This window comes from Equus quagga, unplaced genomic scaffold (assembly GCF_021613505.1).
Source record: "Equus quagga isolate Etosha38 unplaced genomic scaffold, UCLA_HA_Equagga_1.0 203_RagTag, whole genome shotgun sequence".
NCBI classification, from domain to species: domain Eukaryota; kingdom Metazoa; phylum Chordata; class Mammalia; order Perissodactyla; family Equidae; genus Equus; species Equus quagga.
The window spans coordinates 9,276,701-9,304,645 of NW_025798627.1; the positions used below are offsets into that span (position 1 = coordinate 9,276,701).

Below are 27,945 nucleotides of genomic sequence, written 5' to 3' on the forward strand. Positions count from 1 at the left end.
GCCGAGGCGGCGGCGGCGGCAGGAGCCCCGCCCCCGGCCGCATATAAGAGCCGGTCCGGGCCGCAGCAGCGGCGGCGGCGGCGGCGGCGGCACAGGGCGGCCGGCACGGCTCGGACGGCCCGCGGAGCCTCCCACCCGCTTCCATAAGGCTTTGCCTTTCCAACTTCAGCTACAGTGTTAGCTAAGTTTGGAAGGAAGACCAAAAGAAGACCCCGTGGCCCCTCTTCTTTTGTTTTCCCCGCTAGCAGTCGTTGAGGTCTTTGTGCACAAGGCTGTTGTGTTTTTAGCGGTGCTCTCTTCGGTTCCTTGCACTCCTGTTAACCAGCACCTCAGCAAGAGCAGCAGCAGCAGCAGCAATAGCAGCAGAAGAGCAAGCGAAGGGCGTCTGGTGTCATGACCAGGGCAGGAGGGCCAAACCGCCAGGCAGGATGCTGTGGTGAGTTCACCGAATGCATGTGGTGGGCCGTGGGGACCAGCAGCTCCATGCACGTTTTGGAGGAACGTGGCTCTGCTGTTAACCAGAGTGCTTTGTAGCTCGTTTGACTCATATTTTGGTGAGGGATTGAGGAAGAAAGGAATTTGACGTTGTGGGAAAGGGGCTTGCACATCGGCAAGAATGGCGTAGACTCAACAGTTTAAAAAAAAAAAAGGAGTTAAGGAATGTTGAAACAAGAGCTTTCTTCACTGTGTGTGAAGTTAGGCGGTTATTGACCAATAGGTCGTTCTGAATTGAAGTGAGTGGTATTAAGTAAACGCGACGCATCCATTCCTAGGTGACTTGATAAAACGTTCATGGTTTGTCCCACAAAGTAGTTTTTAATAATCATGTTTAATAAGAGCAGACAAGCCTTGCAACCTCAGCTCACTCAGGTGACTGAATATGCTTTTTATCTTCCCCCTCGTGTCTCCTTGCAGGATCCTTAGCCAACTACCTGACCTCTGCGAAATTTCTCCTCTACCTTAGTCATTCTCTGTCGACTTGGGTAAGTGATTCTTGCAGCATGCTTGCACCGTTTCTTGTTTCCGTCCATTTGGGCCAAGTGCATTAAGTCATCTTCCAGTTTTGTGGTGCAGCTGATGAAATAAATCATCCAAATACACATGCTTTAACGAGAAAGCTATTTTCACCAAAGATACTGTCCAATAGGTGTTAGTAAATCCTGATTGATTATCGAGTTATCGTACTTTATCTAGATTGACAACTGTCCAGAGCTTTTTAGGATTAACAAGGACAGGAATATTTGGCTTGTTTGTACATTGTATTTTGCATTACTAGGCTTGGTAAATGGTAATATCTGCTACTAAAAATGGACGTCTCAAATACTTTCTATTCCTTCACATTTTAAGATATTTCTCTATTTTCTTCTTTTCTTACATTCTAAGTTCCAGCATACTGCACTACAAAAATACAGTAGCGTAGTGGAGTGACGGACTTAGGCCAAACATAGCGTTCTAAGATTAATTTAACTATAACTGACCCCAAGAACAAATATCTGAATGATGAAAATTCTAAAATTTAAAACATGTTATCTGTAGGTAGATATGTGTGGGGCGTCTCAGGTTATCTTAAAAACCATCATCCAATGAAAATCAGCAGCTGATTCATAATTCTCCCCGTGACTTCCTGTGTGGTCTTGGAAGAGTCCTAGTGTTTCTGTGGGCCTGGGTTCCTTCATCAGTCTCCCCCCAAAAGATATTCCTCTAAAGATGCTGGATGTGTGTTTAGTTAATGATGCTTAGACTCTTTAAAATTAAACAATTGTTCTTATTGTTTAAAAGCAGTACATCTGGATATGTTCTATTCATGCCTCATAAATGATGCTTAATTAAAAGAAACCATAAGTAAAGAGAAGGAATTTTGAGAGTCAATTTGGTGAATGTTATTTTCTTTTTAAATTGGAAACTTCTGTTGGACCATCCTTAAGACATGCATGCAAACTTGTATGAGAAAATCTGTACCCATGCCCCTGGGAAATTATTAGGTTAGGTTATGGGCTCTTTAAGAAAGAGCAGTTCAAGGATGGTTTTTTAGAAAGGGCAGCTCCTGTCTCCCCCAGGCTGAGACAGGGATGACTCTGCAAAAATATGTAAACAAAGTGGAATTGCTGTGTGTTTGTTTCATTTCCAGTAACCGATGATTCGAAGTAGAAATCTAGTGAAACTATCCTTAATTAATCTAAACCAATAGTTGTTGTTCTAATTTAATCCAGTATACATTAAGTATTAAAAAATCCAATAATAAATGAAAGAGATAGTCTCTGATGTTCTCCTCTTCTGGTCTGGAGACCTATCTCTTAGTGGAGGAAAGTGCCTCACTTCCAAATACTGATTAAGTGCAAGGTTTATGTGACCTTTATTAGGTGGGGAGGGTAGATTTGCCAAAAGAGTGGAGCTGTGGTTGTTCCATGAGGACTTTTTGTCATGTTAATTAAAAGTCCCACAAGAAAAGTGACAGATGTTTTCCCCAATCTTACAGTAAGTTGAGCAAAGGCAGTTCTTGTGGGAAAGTTGGATTAAAAAAAAACCCAGCAACTACACCGATATAAGGTTTAGTGGATTTTTCCTTCTCTTTGCAAAGGAGTACAAAGGAAGAATGCTCTCTCACTCTAGATAATTCTACCTTTGGAGTTTTGTCTCCTGTTTGACATTCTGCCTGATTTTATTACAACAGAATATGTGTGCTTCTGTATATGTGTATATACAAATGTATGCCTATCTAGCCATCCGTCCCCCTGCCAGCTCTGCCACATCATGGTTTCCACTGCACTGAAGCTAGAGGTGTTAGGGTAGCGGTTGTATCAGGTTAGATTTGTGTGGGGTTGAATGTTTTTTGTTGCTGACTTCATTTCTATCTGCCAGTGGATCAATTCATTTTACTCTTTACTATCAGAATATGACGTACTGCAAGAAGTGGATCCTGTTGTCAAGGAGATTATAATATAGTTTAGTATGGGCTTTAAAAAATATATCTAGGGGCTGGCCCCGTGGCCGAGTGGTTAAGTTCACACGCTCCGCTACAGGCGGCCCAGTGTTTCGTTGGTTCGAATCCTGGGAGTGGACATGGCACTGCTCATCAAACCATGCTGAGGCAGCCTCCCACATGCCACAACTAGAAGGACCCACAACGAAGAATATAGAACTATGTACTGGGGGGCTTTGGGGAGAAAAAGGAAAAAAATAAAATTAAAAAAATATATATATCTAATCACAAAAACTTTTTGTGAACAAAGGGTGGTCAATTGCTTTTATCTGACGTCCTTATCCTGTGGACTGTCTCTGTTTAGCCCCCAGATGTCTGTGTGGCTCCAGCCTTACTTCCTCAGGTCTCTGCTCGTAGTGGTCTCCAGCTACTTCATGCAAAATGCCAACATCCTGCCCCACCCGATTTTATTTTTCCTCATAGCATTTATACCACCTGACCTATTCTAGATTTGTTTTTTGGTCTCTGCCCACTGGGATGCAAGCTGCATGAAAGCACGGACCTTGACTTTTGTGCACTGCAGAATTTCTAGTGCCTTCATTAGTGTTGGGTATGTAATAGCCTCTCAGTAAGTCTTAAGTGAATGAATATGATCATTCATTCAGAGATATTCAGCTGGCCTCGGGCTGTAGTCCACTGTGGGTAGATGGACATGTAAACAAATCATCAAAGGATTGTGAGAGCACGTGGGAAGGCAGGAAATGGCCGTCAGGAAGGAATGGGTGGGCTTGCACTTGGTCAGTGTTTACTTAGACGTTACCTGATTCTTGGGCTTTGTGAGCATAGAATCTGTTACTTCTTAAAGCCTAAACCCTTTGGAAATTGGGGTCACTGGAACAATTTTATTCCTCTCCATCTAGGAAGTGGCATGACATACAGGGATAAAGCAAGAGAGATAACTTCGTTTAGTAGCACTGGTTTTGACGGGTTTGTTTAGAGGAATCTAAAACAAATTCTTTCGGGAAAAAGATAGGAGTGAAAAACCAAAGAAAGAAGCAATAGTAGTAGAATAATATTTCTTAATCTTTATGTTAAGAAAGAGGAAATTCACTCATGGAGGCAACCTCTCATTTGCGGTGTTGATGTGTTTCTGTTTTATCCTTGGGAGCCATTTAGAGGGATGGAGATTAAGATAAGTACCTCCCTTTTCCCCATCCCATTTATTCTAATCAAATATAAATTTGCTTCTCATGTTAAAGATTAAGAAAGCAGCTTACTTTGTTATTCTTATTTATATCTTTATCTTAATATATAAACTTGTCTTTTTGTTGGTTTCAAACAAATTCTATGTGTATCATGCATTTTTAATCATTTAGTACAATGGTATTTGAAATTTAGACAATGCCTACCTAAAGTGGAAAAACTTTCTATTACCAAAGCAAACAACAAAAAAAAACTGTCTCAGAAATATTAATTATGGTATTAATCTTCAAATTTCTTGAACATTCTTGGAACAAATCTAATGTACCAGAACAATACATAGTTGATACGTCAGTCTAGTTTTTGTCACTTATTCTGTATTTACTCATTCACAACTGGGGTCCACTGCATATCCACTCCTTTGTTGATTCCAGAGTTATTTGTTGTGTATCTAGTCTGGGCCGAGCTCTGGGCTGAGGGGTGAGAGTGCAGAAGGTTCTGGAGCTCACATTCCAGGCCATCAAGTGAGAGTCAGTCTTTAAAACATGGTGCTTCCACTGGCTTCTGGTGTTTGTTTGTTTTAATGTTTACTTGACCATATCCACCCCATCCCCCAAAGCCCTAAACTTATGTGAATTTTGAATTGTGTTCTGAATTATGTTCATAATCCTCTATACCAAGGTTTCTCCACCTTGGCACTATTGACATCCTGGGCTGGATAACTCTTTATTGTGGGGAACTGTCCTGTGCATTGTAGATGCCAGTAGAAGCCCTCCCACCCTCCACCTCCCATTGTGACAACCCAAAACAGCTCCAGACATTGCCAAATGATCCATGGAGGGTAAAGTCACCTTCAGTTGAGAAATACTGGTCTACATGAAGTGTATTGTAAGCAATTACTACTGTCTATGTGCATCAGTTTAAGTTTTCAGTGAATAAGATTGTCTTGGCTTTATTAAATTTTAAAATCAGTTGACATGTCAGGATAATACTTTTCTCCTGATACATTAAATGTATCAGGAAGATGCTGCGAGACTTTGGAAAGGACTCAGAGTGTGGTACTTCCACGGAGTGTCAAATCCATCCTGGGAATTTAGTTTGCTATAGTGATTTCCAGGGATGGGCTATAATAGAACTTTGTTGTTCTGTTTTATGTTAACCTCAGAAGTCAGGGATGGAGCCTAAAATCTCATAATAAGGTCCATTATAGATATTTTACATGTCAATTTACCTGACTCATTTAAAAGTTTCTGTTATTCCACATTTTGCAGTAATGAATTCCAAAATTCCTTATATATTCTGGAGTGAAGAAATAGGTATTTTTCCCCTTTCAAAACCCATCTGTATCAAAATGTTAAAATAACTACTTGCTTATACATTTATTTCTGACGTCTTCATTCATGTGGTGCCAGAATTTGCCCATATTAATTTCATCTTTCTGATTGCCCTGCTGTTTTATGACTTGGAAATTTGTTAAATAGACATAGGTTTTAGAATGTTAGAGGTAAAAGAAACTTCAGAGACCATTTAGTCTGTTCTTATCATTTTACAAATTGGGAAACTGGCTTTTCTTGACATTCACGGTATACCAATGTTTGTGAACTATACTGCAGTTTCCTTCTGGTTCAGTAGCAAGCTGCTTTATGCCTGTTAAATCAGGATAGCAAATGCCAGGCCCGGTGTAGACCTAACTCAAAAGGAGACAAGTTTTGTCTCAAAAAACCTTCTTGAGTCTGGAAACTGCATTTTGTCTAGAATGATAAGGAGTATGCGTGTTTCATTAATATCATGCTTTTTCGAGTTTACTTTGTAATTGGGCAAGAATATTTTCCATTGTGCCAGGATGAACAGTTTTAACACCTGACTAGTATTCAATTTGTAGAGGCATTGTTGACTTTGAAAATCACGTGATAAAGCTGGAAAGTGACCTTTTGATAAGAAAACAACTTCCTGAGTACAATTGACTAGGAACCGAAAATATTTCATCAAAACCTTTTCTCTTCTTCTTCAAGGGAGATCGGATGTGGCACTTTGCAGTGTCTGTGTTCCTGGTGGAGCTCTATGGAAACAGCCTCCTCTTGACTGCAGTCTATGGGCTGGTGGTGGCAGGGTCTGTCCTGGCCCTAGGGGCCATCATTGGCGACTGGGTGGATAAGAATGCCAGACTTAAAGGTGAGCAGTGTTCTAACTAAGCCTTTCTATTCCTGGGGCCAGTGCCTGTGCTGGAGAGAAACCACTGCATGCCACGCCTTAGTGACAGGGTGCTTGGTGGCAGCACCTCTTCATGGAGGGTCCTGGGGCTCTTGTACACAGTTGGGATGCCAGGATATTGAGTGCTAGATTTTTTTTTTTTGTATCTTTGGCTGTTCATAAATTCCAGATGTTAATGATTAGCCTTAGCACTCTTCTGAGAACAATGTTAAACATTAAAAGCTTGCTTGACTCTGGCATCCTTTCTAACCATGCCTTGCACTGGAGTCTGTTTAGTGTGATGTTCCTGGGACAGCTTTAACATCTGTCTTCTGAATTACTGTGTTTCATATAGAGGTGTGTGTAGGGGAATTGAAAAGCGGGGATTCGAGAGAAAATATCTGAGTCTGGATCACAGAGAGCCAAATTATAAGTTTTTGAGGGAAAAAGAAGAAATTATGATACATTGACATTTATTCTAAAGCATTAATACTGAAATAATTCAGTTTTATATAGGAAACAGAGAAAGTGATTGAGCGATTCAGTTATTCACAATATAAGGGCAATGTGGTAATAAATCAGGGCAAAATTTTCCTGAATTGCCCAGTTGATAATGCCAAGACCTGGCCATGTCTTTCTCAGACGTTGGGGAGAGACTGAGGTATTAGTTTTTTTCAGTGCACGATGACTGCTTCTGGATAGAGAGCAACTAGATTATCAAATTCTAGGACTGGATGCTATTAGTAAAATGGTCAAGATGGACATTTTCCTCTTGGGAATGGATAGACCAAAACACGTGTAGAAACAAGTTTTGTATCCTAGAAAAAATTGCTAGTTATTTACATCGTTATATGTAGAAACATAGGAATATTATACACAGAGACCTTTAACCTTATGATTCTTGAGCACTGAAATCGTAGCTTGGGGAAAGATGTTGAGTTGGGTGAAGAAGAGTGTGAATGGGAAAGCCATCTCCCACTTATTCCGTGTAGTCAACTCATGTGTCACCCTCCATGAAAATCCTCTCTGGTGTCTCTAGGCTGAGTTAACCATTTCTTCCTCTGAGTTCCCACAAGGCTTTGTTCATACCCCCGCTGTTGCACTTATACTCTTAGAATCATCTGTTCACATATCTATCCTTCCTCTGATCTGTGGGGTCCTGAAAGCTCAGAACCTCATTCAGTTGATACTTAATTCTTGTGCAATGAAAGAATGAGTTATATGTTGGGATTTCAGAAAGCAGTTTGTTTTGTCTTGAGGCTTTCATATGACCTTCCAAGCCAGAATGAGCCATACTTTCCTTGAAGACAAGAGCTGTAATTATACCTTACATATACAACTCTCTGTCTTTTTCCAAGTGCTTTCATAATTATTTTACTTGAGCATCATAATGACCCCATAAAGTAAGGAAGGCAAGTATGTATTATTATCCTCACCTTATAGACGCTGACATACGAGACATTAGCCATCCTGTCCTAGATTGTCTACCCTAGGGAGTGGCAGAGAAAAGACTACAAGGTATCCTTCCCTGTCCTTACTCCAGCACCTGATCTACATGGCTGCCTCCATCTGAGAAAGTCCTCATTTTCTATGAGGGAAGATGTGGCTTAGAGTTTCATAGCAAATAGCATTAATATGCCAAAAGGAACACACTGCTGCTTTATTCTTGGCAAATTTTTTTTTTTTTTTTAAAAGATTTATTTTTTCCTTTTTCTCCCCAAAGCCCCCCGGTACATAGTTGTGCATTCTTCGTTGTGGGTTCCTCTAGTTGTGGCATGTGGGACGCTGCCTCAGCGTGGTCTGACGAGCAGTGCCATGTCCGCGCCCAGGATTCGAACCGACGAAACACTGGGCCGCCTGCAGCGGAGCGCGCGAACTTAACCACTCGGCCACGGGGCCAGCCCCTATTCTTGGCAAATTTTTACATGTCCTTCCTATTTATCCACACCATCTTCTCTTACCAGATTCGGGCTATGGTAAGGGTGACCTTCAAGATGACCATCAACCCATGTAGGAGGTTATGGATTCCATGGCCTCTTTAACCTCCTCCATAACCTCCTTCATGTTCTTACTTTAGCTTAAGCAACAAAGAACTGAGAGATGGATCTTGTCTATGTAATAGCGTTCTGTTCATGACAGTAAACCTTCAAGAGAATAAACTAAATGAAAATGTGGTTGTTATGAATGGCTTCGAGTAACAGAGGAAAAATGATGGGTACTTCGTCATTCTGTCTGCAAGTTTTACTGGTCTAGGGTCCTAGTGGAAATAGTTGAGGCGGGGTTTACTTCAGGAGTGTTTTTTTTTCCTTGTAGTAATTTGCATATGCATTAATATAGTAGAAGATTGATGTGTGGATCGAAACAGCTCCACTGAGACAATCTGGTGTAGTGAAAACTTTGTTTCTCCCTCTGTACAGTGGCCCAGACTTCGCTGGTGGTACAGAATGTTTCGGTCATCCTGTGTGGAATCATCCTGATGATGGTTTTCTTACATAAAGATGAGCTTCTGACCATGTACCATGGATGGGTTCTTGTAAGTTCTCAATGAGATTCTTCATGGCAGAAAATTGGATATCTGGGAATGATAAAAGATGAAAACCTCTTGAGGCTAGGGGTATCTTTTTGCAAATGGGACCTTTGAATATTGATCTCCGTGTCTACTTTAATGTCCTCTACAGATTTTGTTTTGTTTTGTTTTTGGTTTTTGCCCATAATAAGGCAGTCATTAAATATTTTTTTAATTTAAATTTTGTCCTATTAGGTTTTTTTTCCTGTTTGCTTTTAATGGCATTTCTAAGAGTTTATTATATGATTCAATTGTTAGTTTTCAGCTCATTAGTATTAACCTGTAATTTGTTCACATTGTATGAGAAATGTTATCAATGTATATCTTAATCAGTCGTGATCGTATACCTCCAGTAATAATTGGTATTTCTCTTTGGGGAAATGGACTAGGTAACTTGTCACTCTATGATTTCATGATAGCTTGATGGAAAAAAGGAGAGAGATGGGGTGTGGTGGAAAACAATGGATTTGATGTCACTATTGAATCTTCTTATGTATATTTGGATTGATATTGTAGAGTTTCAAAGCCAGGTAGGACATTAGAAGTCTTTTGGTCTACTCCCTTCATTTTGTTGATGAAAAAACTAAGACAAAATGATGTTACTGATCGCCCATTGTCATGCTAGTAGAAAGCATCAGAATCCTGACTTAAATACAGGTCATCTCACTTCCCCTTCATTGTTTTTTCCAAAGGAGATATTTGTGGGAAAATTAAAAACTACCCCTTGTTAACACTTTATGATAACGATGTCACATAAATGTGCATATGACCACTAAAATTGTTGTATTATGTGTACTACAGATGATACAGATTAGGAAGACATTATGCCCTTTAACTTGACCACTGGTATTGTTTCATGTCTACAAAATAAAATGATTTCTTGTGATTTACAAAATGAAATTAAAATCAAAATTATTATGCCAGCAAAGACCATTTTAAACTACATTATAGTGTGAGGTAAGGACAGTGTTGTAAAACTGACATTGTAACTCAAGTTTTCCCTGTAATTCCTTAGACTTCCTGCTATATCTTGATCATCACTATTGCAAATATTGCAAATTTGGCCAGTACTGCAACTGGAATCACAATCCAGAGGGACTGGATTGTTGTTGTTGCAGGAGCAGACAGAAGCAAATTAGCAGGTAATTTGGTTTTCTCTTTTCAACTAAATGCGTTATATTAGGATTCACTTTAAATCTGTTGTAGTAAATGAGGCTTAAGCCTTTTTTCCTGGCTGGGGGTTTTTTTTTTTTCTTTTTTGGTGAGGATGATTGGCCCTGAGCTAACAACTGTTGCCAATCTTCCTCTTTTTTTGTTTGAGGAAGATTGTCCCTGAGCTAACATCTGTGCCAATCTTCCTCTATTTTGTATGTGGGATGCTGCCACAGCATGGCTTGATGAGCAGTGTGTAGGTTCATACCCAGGATCGAAACACATGAACCCTGGCCCACTGAAGCAGAGTGCATGAACTTAACCAACTGTACCACCAGGACGGCCCTGAGGGGTACTTTTTTAAGAACAATAAATTGAAAGCACAATTTTCCACATTATCCCACATTATCAGTCGCAGTGCAAAGATTTATCTCACTATTATGAAGTTAATTTATAGGATAGTAATCTTCTATTTTGTGCAAACTTGGTAAATTGAAGAACATTTCTTTTGAGTTCGTTCTTTCTTTTAAATCCTGTTAACTGTTTCTAAATGTTTACTTACTACTCAGAACAGTGAAAATCTGACATGGTATTTTATCGGTCATAATATGGATATTATTATCAGTACTTACTGGTCATATTGTGGATATTATTTTTCTCCACCCAAATGGAAACAACTTAATTCTAGGAGAAACTCTAGAACTTAATTCCTTCAACTTTCCACTTATCATCTACAACTTTTATTACATTATACATGATGTAGCATAATTGCTGTTACAAGTACTAAAGAAATAGAAGATGGAATGTGTGTTAAAAAGTTTACAATCTTAGTTGTCCATTGGAAACATGTACAAGAGGCCAGAAAAAGACCAAAGAATGTTTACAAGGCAACGTGTCCTATTACATCAGTGTTTCTTGGGCTCAGAATAACCTGCCTCGCTTGATATTGGCTGCCTGCCCACCCCATGCAGCACACAGACACAAATGGGATTGATAATTACCCAGGGTGAAGGAGGAAGGCTACCCCTATCTACCAAACGGATCAGCTGAATCAACTCCACCAGTCATTGAGATAATGGGAATCACAAACACGTTGCCCAACCCTCCCAACAGACGAGAAAACCATTCCTGGTGGCTTAAATGGCTTATCCCAGGACACAGAAGGCAAGATTAGGTGGTGGGGTAAGCAAGCAACTTTGACTGGACCATGTGGTTAAAAAAAGATAGAAAAGAGGTGGTGAGAAAAAGGGAACAAGATCTGTGGAAGGTGTAAATGAAGGAAAAGAAGAATTTGCTTAAATCATCACTTTGTGGCAGAGCTATTATAATCGAGGGAGAAATACCACAGTGATCTTGGAGGATGCTGTGTGCGTAGGATGAATTTCACCCCTCTGAGCCTGTGCTGCAGGAAATTCTCTCCAGAGCTAAAGTAGTGATTATATTAATTTTTCTTCCTGTGATCATTTACTAATAGGAAATAGTTCCATATCTCTTTTTGTCGCATTGAACTATAAGATAAGGCTTTGTCCCTTTTTAATGTTTTTTTCCTTGTTTGCTTTTTCTTTTTAACATACTATTTTAAGTATGTAATACATGCCCATGTTTTAAAATTCAAAAGGTACAAAAGGATATATTTTGAAAATAGATCACATATATATCTGTTGGAATATATTTGGGGGAAAAAGTTGGCTTTTAAAATGATTGTCTTTCTCTTATCTGAATTTCTTAACTCATTTTTACTGTGAAGTCTGTATAGTCTGAAAAAAAAATAGTCCTGAGTAAACAGAAGGTTAGAATCTTTAATTTGTTCTAAATACATAAATAAAAAATAAAAACAAAGATTCCACATAACCTTGTGGGATCTTTCTCATATGAAGCGATAGCCTAGAACAACAAAACTCTGAGGGGCCGTTTCTCAGCTGCCCTTCTTTCTGTTAGGAACTGTCGCAGAGGGGAAGAATCTAGGCCAACCAGTCCACATTCTCGCCTTCTGGAGCTCTCAGGTGTAGGAAGTGGGGTCCGCTGCCCGGGGAGCCTTGTCCTCCTGAGTTAGCTTTCAGAGTGGTGCTCTTTCGCGGGCAGCCGGTCGCCTGGGGTAGTAGCTTCTGAAGGAAAACCTCCATGTTGTCCTTCCTCAAGTTTTGACCTCAGCATTTGTTGAAAAATTAATTAAAAACCATGCTTCAAAACAGGATACAGAAACTTCCTTAGTTCTGAGGGTCAGCAAGGGTCTAACCATGGATTTTGGGTGCCATTTCTGCTATAAGGCAGAGTTACAGAAAGGAGAAAAGGGAGGCTAAGGGAAAAATAGAAGACTAGAGAAGGGGAAAAGCACACACGGAGGGGACTCCAGCTGCCTCCTTGGGTGCCTCTGAGGCTGCGACTCAGGAAGGTCTGTAGACGCGCCTACTCCAGGCAGGAATGCTTTATGTTTATGCAGGCTGGCTTTTGAGCTTGCCGGCAAAGACTGTTAGAAACCCGAGCGAAGGGGCCGCCCGGTGGCGCAGCGGTTAAGTGTGCAAGTTCAGCTTCGGCGGCCCGGGGTTCGCCGGTTCGGATCCCGGGTGTGAACACCGCACCGCTTGGCAAGCCATGCTGTGGTAGGCATCCCACATAGAAAGTAGAGGAAGATGGGCACGGATGTTAGCTCAGGGCCAATCTGCCTCAGGAAAAGAGGAGGATTGGCAGCAGTTAGCTCAGGGCTAATCTTCCTCAAAAAAAAAAAAACAACAAGAAAAGAAACCCGAGCAGAGGACTGGGCGGGGCGCCCGAAGCTGTGTGCACGCGGATGTGTGTGAAGGGGAAGGGTGTGTGCATAAAGAGGAAAGATTGTGAGTGGGTGCTAACTGCTCCATTCCCTTAGCCCCGTGTTCCTCGCTTTCAGAGTAGGTTTTAAAATTGGAAGTTGTATCACTGAGGGTAAATAAAGAACAGGAGAAATTTTCCCTGAAAGGTTAAAACGTTTTAGAATTTCAGTGGCATCAGGCCAAAATATAGTTGTTACCATCTGGTTTATACAGCTCCAGAAAAGGCATTGTTTTTCCACAGAAATACTGTTAATCTGTTAACTAATTTTTCTAGGTACTTGACTGAGTGTTTTATTAAAACATTCTGTTGAGCCATGACTTTCTATTCCACCTGCTGTTTTCTTTCTTTCCCTATTTCATTTATTAATCGCCCTTTATTAACAGCTTCTGAGGTTTTTCTTGTCCACCATTCTAAAGAAACGTCAGCTGGTTAGTTTGATCAAGTACGGCCGATAAATTTCTTGTTTGAGCTCTAGTGACTAAAAATTGATTTCATTATTTGAGATAGACAAGCCTGCTGGCTGCTATTTGCTCAGCAAATCTCACTTTTATTATTATTATCTTATGAGATGTAATATACGCTTTATAATAGCAAGTAGTTATTTAATGTCATGTTCTGTGCCACAGCTGTAGCTGAAAACAGTTAAATTAGAATTAAATGAGCACACATTTGTGTGTTTGCGTAAGAATAAATATAAACTTGTAAAAAGGATGTGTTTGCACATTCAGAGGACTGATTCTTCTCTAGCCTGTGACCTGTAAGATGATTAGGTCTTTTTCAAAAATTATTATTTAATTCATTCTGCTTCAGAAAAATAAAAGCTGTTTTCTGACACTACATTACCCTTAAACATTATTAACTTCCTAAATATAATATAAAAAATAGAAATTGGTGGCATTAGGAAGCTTCATGAGCACTTGAAAGCTGAGGTTGTGAAAGAGTAACAAATCATTTTAACTGAATTAATTTTCTGGTGGTTGTTCTAAAGCTTTCAGATCCAAGTGTATGTTTTCATTAGTACTTGAGTTTTGGATTCAAATGATTGAGTTATTTGGATCAATTCTACATTTCTCTGTTAGCATGTGAGTTGGAAACTTATCAGTGGAGGGCAGATGGAAGTTAGTGAAGCCTCTGCAAAAAGGGTCACGTGTAAGATCAATGAAAACTGCCTTTGCCTCTCAAGTGGAAGGGGAGATACGTCAAAGTTCTCCTGTTATCGTATAAGCGTTTACACTCATAGGACTAATTGGAAGGTAATTTAGGACCAGGAAGAAGTAGAGAGGGAATAAAGGCAATTTTCTGTTAATGTGCTTATCAGTCATGTATTGCTTTTCCCTTAAGGTGCCTCATGTGATTGATAAGGGCTTGTCTCATTAACTTACACTCTCCTCTGTGAGAGAGAGAATGAGAAAGTAGTCATTTTCTTGACTTCCTCTCCTTTATTCATCTTGGCCTCCAATCTAACTCAGCCATATGTTCCCATGGTCATACCCTAGACCTTGCCATCACCACTAAATCCTCCCCTTCCATAACCTCAATCTTAGGCACCCATGTCTTGAACTACCACCTCCTGTCTTTCCAGCTCACTCCTCTTGGTACCCCAGCCCCAACAATCCTCCAACCTGGTTGGCACCTACAAGTCATTAATTCCATTACCTTTTCACTGTTCATGACCCCTCTTGTCTCCCTTCTTTATCCAGCTTAAATTCCAAGGTCAGTCGATCTGACCTCATGATCACCTCCTAGCATATACTCTCAGCTTACTTGGCCTCCTCTTTTTTTGTCACTTTCCTTTTGTCAGACCCTGGTTAAATCCAACTCTCCTCAGTAGAACATGGCTGGAGAAAAACGCACAACCTTGCTCACTGTTCTCACCTCAAGTTCATGACCACTGGGTTCAGGTTGGCCCTGTCATGCTACCAGATGATCATACTCTTTTCTCTGGTCTCTTCCTTCCCCCACTTTCCTGAAGAACTGTGTCTCACTTTCTCCTCCTGCACTCAGTACCTCCTCTTCCATCCTCACTTTCACTGGTGCTTTGTATTTCACCTTGGTTTCTATTTTACTGAGAAAATGGAAGAAATAAGAAGAGAACTTCCACGTGCTGCCACCATCACATTGCTCTTTCTACTTGTACCTGAAGCCATAGATGTGGCCTACACACTTGTTACTGTTGATGAATTGTTTGCGCTCCTATCTGAGAACAATGCCTCCGCTTGCCTAGTAGACTCAGATTCCATCCCTTCTCATCTACTGTATCATTGCCATCAGCATATAAACATGCTGTAATTTTGCTCTTAAAAATCCTTGTCTTTACCCTTTTATCACTCCATTTCTTTGTTTTCCTTTTCAGCAAAACTTAAAAAGAGATGTCTATGCTCACTCTTCCCACTTTCCTTGGTCAGGGCTTTGCTTTCCATAATGCCAGGGGGCAACATTCACGTTGTAAATCCAGGGGGGCCACTCACTTACAATATAAATGCTGGCCCCTAGAGTTGGCACCAAGCTCTTAAACTAACTTTCAGTCAGGCATTTGCCCTTACAACTCCACCAGAACTACTCCCTTTGAGGTCCCCAGTACCTTCCATCTGAGCAATCTAGAGCTTCTTCTCAATGCTCATCTTTCTTGACCTTCAGCAGCACTTGCCAGCTGATTACTCCCTCCTCTTTGAAACACTATGACCTTTTGGCTTCTAGGACACCACTCTGTCCTGGTTTTTCTGCTCTTTTGTTAGTTCCTCCTCATCTTCCTCACTCTAAATGTTGGCCTACTCAGGACTCAGTCCTCAGACCTTGTCTCTTCTCGATCTACACTCTCTCCCTTGATGATCGCATCCAGTCTCATTGCTTTAAAAATCAATCAGCTGACTCCCAAGTTGGGTGCATACTTCTTCCCTCAACTCCAGCCTCCAGTCAGTTAAATATGTATATTTAATATATATAATTTATATATATATAAATATGTACATGCCTGATGTGGAGGCCTCTTGAATGTCAGTGGGCCTATCAAAATCAACATCTCTAGAACCAAACGCTTGTTCTTTTGTCCCAACCTGATTCTTCTGAAGTCTTTCCTTTCTCAGGAAGTGGCAACTCTATGCTTCCAATAGTTACTCAGGAAAAAACTTTACAGTCATCCTTAATTCCTCTCTTTCTCTCTACTCCATATCTAACCTGTTTGCAAGTCTTTCTGATTCTACCTTTAAGATAGATTTAGTATCTTTTTCTCCATTTCCCTTGTTACTATCATGGTTCATGCTACCATCATCTCTCCTTTGTGTCCTTGTCTCTGAGCTTGTCCTCACCCTCACTCTATAGTCTTTTCTCAACACAGCAGCCAAAATGAACCTTTAAAAATATAAGTCCGACTGTGCCAACTCTGTTCATAAGCTTCCAAAGGCTTCCTGACTCACTAGGTATAAACGTTGAAGTCCACATAATGTTCATAAGATCCTACATGATTGGACAACTATGCCCTCCCTCTCTGACCTCGTCTTTTCCTGTCCCTTCCCTTCCTCACTCTGCTCCAGCCCTCCTGGCCTCTTTGATGCTCCTCTCACGCTCTGGGCACGCTCCTCCTACCCCAGGACTTTTGTGCTTCCCCGGTCTGGAATTCTCTTTTCACTGACATCCACGTGACTCACTTGTTTGCCTCCTACCACTTCATGTCTTTGCTTTGACGTTCTCTTTTTTTCAGTGAATCCTTCCCTGATCTCTCCATATTTAAAACTGAAATTTCTCCTTTCCCCTGAGCACTCTCTATGCCTTTTTTCTGCTTTCTTTTTCACCATAATATTTAATGAACATCTGATATTCTGTATATTTATGTACTTACTGATTTATTCTCTTTCTCCTCCCATGAGAATGTAAACTCCATGAAGAAAGGGAAGGATATTCTCCATTTTCTTTATTATGCCAGAATGATGCCTAGTATAATAGGCATTTAACAAACATTTGTTGAAAAAAATGACTGTAGAGTCACTATTGTATTCATTTTAAAAGTTGATGTTAGACTAATTTATACAATCCCAAGGGAATCACAATTTGAGTTAAATTTAATGTGACTTGATCCAAACAACAAATGATTTTCTAACAAAATGGTTTGCGTGCAGGGTGTTTTTAGAAATTTACATGTTAGGAATCTACACTCTTGGTTTATGTGTTTGTATTGTGTAAGTGAGTAGTCTCTCCGATAGGTTTGCACACTTATCTGCCTCTCTCACCTATGTCTGTAGATATGAATGCTACAGTACGAAGGATTGACCAGTTAACCAACATCTTGGCCCCCATGGCTGTTGGCCAGATTATGACATTTGGCTCCACGGTCATTGGCTGTGGTTTCATTTCGGGATGGAATTTGGTGTCTATGTGTGTGGAGTACTTTCTGCTCTGGAAGGTTTACCAGAAAACCCCTGCTCTAGCTGTGAAAGCTGCGCTTAAAGTAGAGGAAGCTGAATTGAAACAGCTGAATTTACACAAAGGTAAACTCAACACAGTGATGAATCCTTTTATTCTGATGTTCAGACCTTAGATGGTGAAGACCAAAACTATTTTGGTTCTAATACAAGTGCAGGCCTGCATGAGGTTAAATATCACTTGGGAGGAGAGTCAAAACTCAGGCTTTTGAGGGTCTGAGGAACAACTCTGGGTTGAAGCTCCTTGGTTGAAATGGGACCCCTGGCCCTTTTCCTTAATGTGAGCAGTAGATACAGAGGGACAATTAATTGAGGGATGGCTGGGCAAAGTTGAGCATACAACAGGGAAGAACAGTAGGAAAAAAGAGACCAAGAGAATTCCTAGGAGTGTATGAAGAGGGGAGTTACGTGGCCTTATGTAGGCCATATGTAGGACAGGGGAGCGGGAGTGAGGACATGAAGGTGGGCATTTCCCAAGAAAAGAGGAAGTTGGGTTTCTGGGCAAATGGAATCTTAACAGGGCTCCAGAAAATAAGATGCTGTGTTTTCCCAGACAATTATTATATTTTATCTGATGAGTTTTCCTGTTATTTACTTTGGTCAGAGTATAATTTCTGAGAAAGAGATATACCGATGGTATTTTGTTGCTTTAACATGCTACTTGAAGATTGTTCCTTGGCTGGAATTCTTAGATTAGTAAAAGAAAATACATGTTATATTGTAGAAGCCAACGGTACCCATGGAGGAGGGAAAGAAAAAAAGGAAAAATACGGAGTAACAGAACTGGCTTTCTTTTCCCCATGAAAATAATGTTGTCTTTTATTAACAGAAACTGAGCCAAAACCCCTGGAGGGAACTCATTTAATGGGTGAGAAAGACCCTAATATCCGTGAGCTTGAAGATGAGCAGGAGCAGAGCTGTGCCTCCCAGTTGGCCGAGCCCTTCCGCACCTTCCGAGATGGATGGGTCTCCTACTACAACCAGCGGGTGTTTCTGGCGGGCATGGGTCTTGCTTTCCTCTATATGACTGTCCTGGGCTTTGATTGTATCACCACAGGGTACGCCTACACTCAGGGGCTGAGTGGATCCGTCCTCAGTGTTTTGATGGGCGCATCAGCCATAACTGGAATAATGGGAACTGTGGCCTTTACTTGGCTCCGTCGGAAATGTGGCCTGGTTCGGACTGGGATGATCTCAGGGTTTGCACAGCTTTCCTGTTTGATCTTGTGTGTGATCTCCGTGTTCATGCCTGGAAGCCCCTTGGACTTGTCCGTTTCTCCTTTTGAAGATATCCGTTCTAGGTTCATTCAGGCAGAGCCACTGTCCACAACTACAAAAATACCTGAAATCTTTACAACTGAAATGCACACATCAAACGGATCTGATCCTGTTAATATTGTCCCAGAGACGAGTCTTAAATCTGAGCCCGTAATCTCTGTCAGTCTGCTGTTTGCAGGCGTCATTGCTGCTAGAGTCGGTAAGACATCTCTTTTTGTATATTGATGAACTAAAGTATCTTTTTGCAGTGTGGTTCAGAGAATTCAACAATAAATGATCTGAAACATTCCCTGAATGTTAATTTAAGCAAAATCCACTATTTATCCTTATGTATAATTCAGTCTTTTATTATAAAATTTTTATTTTATAGTTGAAAAAACTATATTTGTGTATGTGGGTATGTACATATACTTTCGTAAAACATAGGGCTTGAAAAATTTTTCTAAATGCATATCTTAAGTATTACTCTTTTAATGTAATATAATTTTTAAAAAAGATATTAGCTCTAATAATTATACTACCATTTAAAAATTTAGAGTCTTTATATTGCTGTAACTCTACCAAAAGGATTATAATTTAGAGAATATTTCTATGGGACAAGGTAAAAAAGAGAGTGTTTTTGGTTTAAATAAAAAAAAAGACACGATAGAAAAAAAAATCCTTCAAAGGTCCTCTCTAAGCTGATGTGTATTTATGGTATACTTTGCCCAAACACATGGATTTTATAGCCCTGGAAGGAAACACAATGTAAAGACATCTTACAAAGCAAAATTTAAGTAATCATTAATAGAGTCTTGATGAATTATCTCTGCCTCAGTTCGTTCTTGAAATGAAACTGTATTCATCTTGTGATACAAAGCAGTTCGTTAATTTATCAAAGACATTAATATTCAAGTAAGACAGCTTTATTGCAAGGGCTTTAGAACCCAAGCAGTAAATGTAATAATGGTTTCAAGTTTCCTTACCCTTTAACCATAACTGTATATTAGGTCCATTCATTTTAAACTTTAAAAATACTAGTACATATAATAGGATTTATTGTGTCTCTGAAATCAGAGTTTTGCTTTCGTAGTATGAATAATCACAGAAAAACAGGATTAATTTCGTAGATTTTATCTTATGGGTGTCAAAATCATTTCTTGAAGCCACTAATAACCCAATATCTATTAATGAAAAATAATTCTCTAAGGTAAGGCTATCATAATACATATATGACTTTCAGGTGATAGGTCTAAAATGTATGTTTTGCACATGTCAACAGATTTTTAATCTACAAATCTGAAATGTAAAGCTGTAAATTAAAAATCTATCTTTAACAAATATCTTTTATTATAGGTCTTTGGTCCTTTGATTTAACTGTGACACAGTTGCTGCAAGAAAATGTAATTGAATCTGAAAGAGGCATTATAAATGGTGTGCAGAATTCCATGAACTATCTCCTTGATCTTCTGCATTTCATCATGGTCATCCTGGCTCCGAATCCTGAAGCTTTCGGCTTGCTCGTATTGATTTCAGTCTCCTTTGTGGCAATGGGCCACATCATGTATTTCCGGTTCGCCCGCAAAACTCTGGGCAACCGGCTTTTTGTCTGTGGTTCTGATGAAACAGAAGTTACGGAGGAAAATGCAGCTAATACATCTGTTGTGTAAGACAGTTTTAACTGCTGCCGTCCCTGTTACTAGATTATATCGAGCACATGTGCTTATTTTGTACTTCAGAATTCCAGTAAATGGCTGGGTGTTTCTCTCTGGTTTTACCACAGCTATACCTTGAGGGCCAAAAGCTATTGAGGAAACCTAAGTCAGCAGAGATGAGCTGGCTAATTTCCCTTACATTTAAGGATGGGAAAAAAATCGGAAAAGAAAAACTCAGTTTCAGTATGGAGACTAAGCTAGCAATACTGATTTTCCCAATTTCTCATGAGTAGATAAAATTTCACATAAAAGAGTGGTTAGTCATGTGAATTAAGTTATTTTTTGGCAGATATTTATGATCTATACCAGAATTTAGATATGTCAGTTTTCCCTAAAACTCACTCTTATTCAAGTCTAGCTAATGTACTTTTTTTTGGTATCTTATTCTCAATTATAGGAAAAAGCAAATAAATTCTGCTCCAAGTCTAAAGATTAAAGTTTGATAACCAGTATTATCCTTATTGATCCTATTAATCTTAAAGGATTTACTTCTATGTGGAAAAACAAAATACGTCACTAGAATTCTCTAAAGGGGTTGGTGGTTTAACTTTAGAGAGCAGCTTCATATTTTTACTATCAGATAGGGCATAGTATTATATTACACATATGTAGCACTTTGTAAAATGGCTATCATGTAAGTTGCAAGTAGAAGCAAAGCTAGATTTATAACACAATGAATGTCTGATGACTGCACATACGCCAATAGTTTGTCCATAGAAACTAGAAGCTGAGAGTCACACAGTACGACAAGATGCAAATTTCACTCGTGCCGCTGTCATTAACGGTCTCTGTCTTGAAATATGAGCGAGTCACCTTTCAGCCTGGCAGGTGAAATGTAGAAAGCAAGCCCACGCTCGGGAAGGTTTTGTTTCATAAATCATTTGATTTCACTTGGAACGCGCTCTGGTAGAGCGTTTTTACATTTGCTGTTTTGTACCCAGGAGTTATTTTTACTTAGTTGTAGAACAAGACTGTCCATAAATGTATCCCTTTCAAATGTCTTGGAGAAGATGGAGGAAAAAAGAAAGACTTTTGTATATCTTTTGAAAAACTGTTGTAGACATCATTTTGCCACATGCCAGTACCACCGTGGTACTTTGCCTTAACTGTTCATGCACTTTCATGGAGACTGCAATACGTTGCTGTGAGCACTTTCTTTATTCTTGAAGTTTAACCTTTTTCTTCTTTCTACAATACGATGTAATGATTTGCTATTGTTGTAAAATCTTTGTAAAATATTTCTACATAAAAACATTTTTAAAATCTTGATTTCTTTTTCCTGAATTGTGTTGTGCGTTTATTGAATATTGCTTTTATTACAGAACATGTTTTGGATAATGTATTTTTTTCTCTTTGAAGGGCTGCAGTTTCATATTAATTCATAATTTTTAGTGTTATCTCCCTGTTTATGCATCTAGTTTATGGTGGCTTGGACAAAAGTGTAGTAAATGCAAAGCCCATACTCATTCTTTGACCTTGATGAAGTCACATTAACCTAAGTTCTCTTTTCTCTTCTGTAAATTGGAGATGATATTATAAAACCAATCCTACTTAGCTCACAGCCTTCCTGATTGAATCAAATAAGTCATGTGGAAGCACTTTGTGGATTATACAATGAGGTAGTAATATTATTAGAAGTTGGACCTGACTAGTGGCAGAGCCTTAAAGATAGGTTCCTTCTGATGGCCCAGAGAGCAGACCCACATTCTAAATTCAGCAAATGTTTCTTGAATGCTTGATCTATGCCCCAAACTGATTGGTCCTGGGATGCAGATTTGACTCAAACCTGGTTGATCAGAGGCTCCTTTTCTTTTCCCTAAAATGGGGAGCTTGAGAACTTTGGCATCGCCCTTGTAGCTACTGATCTGCTTGTGACTTTTGAGCGGCGGGTAGATACCTCTGTTAGGTTTGACTGCTGTCTTGTACAGGTCATCCGCTCCCTCCCACAAGGATCGAGCTGGGTGATCTGCCCTGAGTGTTTGCAGCTGTAATTGAAGGCCTGTGACTTTGTAAAACGCATAGCGCCGTATTAGCAAAGGAAGGTCTCACTCAGCTCTTAATATGGGCATTTTGCCATATTGGGGGCCTAGAGCGAGAGGCCCTGTGTAGGAGGAGGGAACATGGAGTTGGAGAGTTAGGAATTTTTACAGCTGCCTCCCTTATCTTTGCAGAGTACTGTTCAGAACGGGAAGAGGAGGGAAGTGGAGGAGGAGAATCAGTGCTGGGCTGGACAGCCTTTGCTGTTTACCGCCCCAGGGCATAGGAGTAGGGCAGGGGTAGATGACTTGTGCGTCTGGGTCTGGGTGTGTTTCTAAATGGGGTCAGACTCAAATATCTACAGGGTCAGTTAGGTAATCCAAATGAGTGAAAAATATTAGATATAGGAAAATAGTCTCTTGTGTAACATGTAATTGCATTTCACAAAAGTGTCCCTTATTTTGTTCCCACTTAAAAACAAATTTTTACCTTTATTTTGTAATGCTCTTCTCTATTCCACACATGCTTCTTCTGGTTTGCTTGATATTCTTTTCTTGTCCCGCCTTTAAGAAAAGAGTGTATAAGTAAGAAATTACTTTCCTGTTTACCAAAAGACAAAAAACAGTGCAAGAGGCTTGTTAAAGGGAGCATGGCACTGCAAGCGCTATTGGGGTGGTCAGTCTCTGGGGACTGGAGAGTGCGCCCAGGCTAAACGGGCAGCTGTAAGCAATCCCAGTGCCATGCAGGAACATGGGCCCTGTGTTGGCATATGTTTTGATCTTTCAAGAGAAGCCGGGAATCTCAAATTTTGTGTTAAGTCCCCAAATTCTTGAATACTGGCAACTAATTTGAAAATGCAAGAACATTTTTCTGGCCAAACAAAATACATCTGTGGGCTGCCTCTGAGCCACCCATGGGCTGCCATTTTTTTGAGCTTTTGTCTAAGAGGATGGTTTGTGAGCAAGAGAATGGTATTTGATTAAAGTATGGGAGGAGAGGAGGTATATATACAAAAACTGTAGAGTACTGAGGACAAATAAAGAACTGGGCCAACACATATTTGGGGGAAAAATGTTAAGCTATCATACATCCTTACCGGAAATTATTTAAGGTCAAATAACCTGTGCGTTTATTATCTGCTATATTGATGTTAATGAGAATTCTGCCCCATAGTTTCTTATTCCATATGTTGTTTGCACTATTGAATTAAAGGATAATGATGATTTAAAAAAAAAAAAAACTTTTGAAGTTTGTCTGAATTATAAACATAGCATGCTCCTGTTTGTAAAAAGAAAAAGAAAACCCAGAATTTTGAATTGTCAAGGCTCCTCTTATCCCACTCCCCAAGTCCTCAGACGTACCAGTTTAGGTTGCATCCTTATAGATAATTTCTTTTTAATGAAGATTTAAAAAATAACTTTTTATATCATCATTTGGTTTGTTTGCCAAGATCATATTGATACTTATCTATATCTGTTGATTGATCGATCAATGTATATTTTTTCCCTTAAATTCTGAGGGTTAAAGTGACATTTGCATTAAGACTGTTGATGTAGTAATTAAAAACTTTAAAAACAAAAACGGTAATTAAAAGCTTTGAAGACCTAGATATAAGTATGCAAATTACCTAGTCTAATGTATTTGTTATGACTGAGAAATAAATTTAGTCTGAGATTCGTTCCAGCCAACAGACCACTGTGTTTAACATTTTCCTCCCAAATGACACTTACTTTAAACTCTATTACTTCAGTTAAACGTTGCTTCTTTTAGTGTCCCCTTTTTTTCTCTTGATCTACCTTTCCAAATAGTCTTTGCTATCAGAGCATTTTTCTTTCACAAGATAGCAATTCAAGAATAGAGTTGAAAGGTTAGAACTTTGTGACAACACGTTTACATTTTCCACACACAAGTCTGAACTGGCTGCATTTAGCCACACTTTCAAAAGATAAATGACTTTCCCCTTATATGGATGCTTGTTTACATTTCCAAGTCCAAAAGGGAGCAAATATTTTATCTAAAGAATGGACAAATGAGAGCTCAAAGTTCAAGTAAGTGCTTTTTTCCTACCTCCTTCACTCTGGCCTCTGTGTGAGTTAGTATGTATTTTTCTATTTGAACATTTTCCGTGCAGCATTTTACTGGGAGAAAAGTGCATTGCAAAGCTCCTGAAGTAGTTATATTCAAAATTGTCTAAGAGGGTGGTTGTCCTTAATTCACGTTTGTAGTCATAGTAATGATAATACAAAAGTTAATCTAATTAAATAGATTGAAGATGTAAGAGGATAAATATGTTTCATAGTAACTAAAACACTTCAGGAGAAATATATGTTTTGAAGAACTAATTTTCAAAGAACTTACAATAAATGGTCTCTAATAAGCAGGACATAGTCACATATTAAGTCATACCTAAAGGAATATTTGAGCTTAATGTATATATATTCTAGAAAGAATGGTTCTCCAATGATAGGTTTCATTTTTACTTAGTGCTGTGTATTGACCAAATGGACACATATCTTCTTATCTATTAATTCTAAGGTATTTAAGTAAAAGACACTACAGTGGAAAGGAATTAACATTTAAACATCTATTATTTATCAGCACTTTATTCATTTAATTGTCATCATAACTCAGTGAAGAAGGGATTATTATCTGTGCTTTATAGATAAGGAAACTGAATCTCAGCATAAGTGTCATGTACTTAACACAGCTAGTAAGTGGCAGAACAGAATCTAAAACCATTTCTGTCTCTCTCCAAATGCTGTCTTCTTTCCTCTGTCCCACACAACCCTAGCATGAGCTTTTTCTAACAGAAAGGGTCAGAAAATCCTTAATATCCTTAAGGGGTCTATTTGTTCAAGGTAAACATTTTAACTTACAGAGTGAAGTGGGTATAACTCTACACACTGACTCGTTGAACATGAGGGTTTCTACTTGTGTTTCCAGGGAGCTAAAGTTTTTCCAATAGTCATAGCTGCCTCATCTATTTTAAATGTCTTCATTGGTCCTTGGGCAGCACTTACCAGTACTCTGAGGGTGTCCTAATACGTATAGGAGGTGGACTAGGAAAATGGTTAGAAGCAGCAGAGAGACCTGGGTTCAAACTTTGGCCTTGCCAGTTACACTTGCCAATTACTTGCCAGTTACACTTGCCAATTACTTGCCAGTTACACTTGCCAATTACTTCTGTGCTCTTGGGCAAATTGTTTAACTTCCATGAACTTCTGTTCTTTGTTTGCACAAAGGGAATGTTAATACCTATCTCATAGGGGATTAGCAATCTTAGCCCAGTACCTGATTTATAGCCCCCAATAAAGCGTCTCTTAAGTTCATATGAGGAAGAATTGAGAGTGTTCTTTGTTTCAACATAATTTGTTGTTACCTAAATTATTCTGATGCAAATGTGTCATGTTGGACAAACTATTCAGTTAAATATACCAATTAATTTTACCTGTTCATTTTTTTCTTCAAATGCGACATATTCGCTTTGACCATGGAAGTCTACAAAGAGACCTGTCTAGAAGAAAAAAACACTAAATTAGGTTTAGTTTCAGTTCTTTGGAAAACAAATTGCTGAGATATCTATTGTGGGTATTATAAAGAACCTCTTTGAAAAGAAAAAGAGGAAAATTCTCATCACTGTTTTTAATTCTAATATCATTTCCTAGACTACAAGGTGCTTATCTGTAAAAGCAAAGAAGAGAGGAACAGAAGGTCAGAAGGATGGTGAGAGGAAGGGAGACAGGAAGGAAAGAAGGAAGGGTGTTGAGATCAGGGAGGGAATTCACGAGTTTTACTACAGGATAGTCAGTGGAGTACTTATGTTCATCCACTCTTCCTCCTCAAATGCCACTGAAATGACAGGAAAAGAGTACCCCAACCCTTCAGTTTGTTCTTTTAAGAACAGGTTAGGGTGGGATCATCAGAGCAAAGGCAAACTTCTGGCATAAGGAAAGTAGATAAGAACATATTGACATAAGCCCTAGTACAAAAGGCTGCAGCACAGACGTGAGCCCCCTTTGGTGGAATAGCGTGGGTTGACCAATACGGAGGACCAGGGAGGGAAGTGGGCAGAAGGTTTGCATGCAAAACAGCTACTCCTTCCCCCCATACAGAGCAGGTATTCAGTGCTGCTGACCTGGTGACATTTGCAAAGTGCGTGATTAGTCTGGAAAGGGCTATCGCTCCTAGTGAGGATGTGAGCTCCAGAGAAAGGCCCTCTTGTGCTGATATTGGAAGTGAAACCCTCATCTTCTTTTTGTTCTGTCCATGTGTCTTAAAGAGCCTCCCCATCTACGTGAGTTGCCCACTTACCCAGAAATCCTCCCAAAGTGATGTCTTTTGAGAAAAAAATCCCTATTCAACAGTAGAGGACATCCACATAAACTACTCAAATTCATTAACCTAGTTTTTCTTTCGTAAGTATGAACAGATAAACAACGATGGCCAGATATTGGGGGAAAATCAACAGCAACAAATAATAGGACTAAGATGAATAAAGAAAGTGATGGACCAAAAAACCTCCAGCTAATTCAGGGAACAAAATGAATTCTTTCAATTCTAGTTAATAGCCTCAGAGAGACTTAAAAAGGAATGATGTCTATAAAGTATAACGTTTTTTGCAAAAAGAGAATAGGAGGAAATTATTGGACATTAAAAATATGATTGCTTCTCAAAATGCAGCAAAAAGATGGATTTAAAAGTAGAGCAAACAGGCAAAAATAAAGTATGAGAGAAAAATAAGTGACCTTAAAGATTAATCCAGAATGTCAAATATCTTCCTATTGAGGAATCAAGTAAGAGGTAGCAGACAAATGGAGGAGATGAATGGGAGGGGCGGGCTGAAGCGGGGGAGCCAGATTAAAGATAGGATGAGAGTTTCTATGCTTTTTGTCAAACAGCAACAAAAAAAAGGCAACTAGAAACTTCAGAAAAAACCCAAAAACTTGTAGCACAAGAAAGCCATTTCTATACACAAAACAAAGTAAACTGTGGCATAATTCTGAGGAATTCTTGGAGTGAAAGAAAAGAGAATTTTACTTCAATTCTTACGTCATTGCCTTTGAGTGGCACAGTTTTTCTTACATAAGATTACATTTCTTTCTCCTGAGGTCTAATCATAATGCTTGATTCTGCAGTGACTAATATTGACATAATAATAATGTTTTATATGCTATTTGTTTTGAATTTTTAGAATTAACTTCTAAACAAAGCTCAGAATCTTCTTAATAAAGTTATAAAACAAGGACAGGGTGGCTGTAAATGTAAATGCTACACATACTGATAATTTAAAAGTCCTGGCTTAATTTTAAAAGTCCAAAACCTGGAGTTTGGGGTAGAGAAGTCAAAGATAGATTAGGATTCTTATTTCCTCTTTTTATAGAAAGAGAATTAAAATAATGTCTAAAAATGATGAAACAATAAGTGGAATTTAAGCATATTATTTGAAATTATATAAATTATATCATTTGAAGTTATATGAAATTTTGAGATAATTCATGCTATATGACTTATGTAACCAATAAAAGAGCTAAAAAGTACAGATTAACCAACAAAACCCAGGAGAAGGGGTAGGGAAAAAGAAGGAAGTATTGTAAGATGAATTACTTACCTGGTTATAGTGGGTCATTGAAAGAGATTGTCTTAGGTTGCTAAATCAAGAAATAGAGAGACATCAGTAATATTGAAAATTAGATGTAGCTGGCTTAACATCAGCCATTCTTGCAGATCCTAATATTTAATAAGTCT

The 27,945-nt window shown here is 39.1% G+C and overlaps 1 protein-coding gene and 1 long non-coding RNA gene across 2 annotated transcripts; one reads left to right on the plus strand and one right to left on the minus strand.

The window, feature by feature from the left end:
* Positions 1-68: 68 nt before the first annotated feature.
* Positions 69-21,492, plus strand: LOC124233470 (solute carrier family 40 member 1). Its single transcript, XM_046650584.1, has 8 exons — positions 69-436; positions 916-983; positions 6,133-6,292; positions 8,728-8,843; positions 9,892-10,018; positions 17,072-17,317; positions 18,081-18,728; positions 19,865-21,492. The coding sequence occupies exons 1-8, from the start codon at positions 394-396 to the stop codon at positions 20,176-20,178; spliced, it is 1,722 nt and encodes a 573-aa protein (XP_046506540.1). The 5' UTR covers positions 69-393; the 3' UTR covers positions 20,179-21,492.
* Positions 21,151-27,896, minus strand: LOC124233471 (uncharacterized). Its single transcript, XR_006887061.1, has 3 exons — positions 27,809-27,896; positions 25,649-25,714; positions 21,151-22,763 (listed from the first exon to the last, which is right to left on the minus strand). It is a non-coding gene; the product is annotated as an uncharacterized LOC124233471 (long non-coding RNA).
* Between the last annotated feature and the right edge of the window lie 49 nt (positions 27,897-27,945).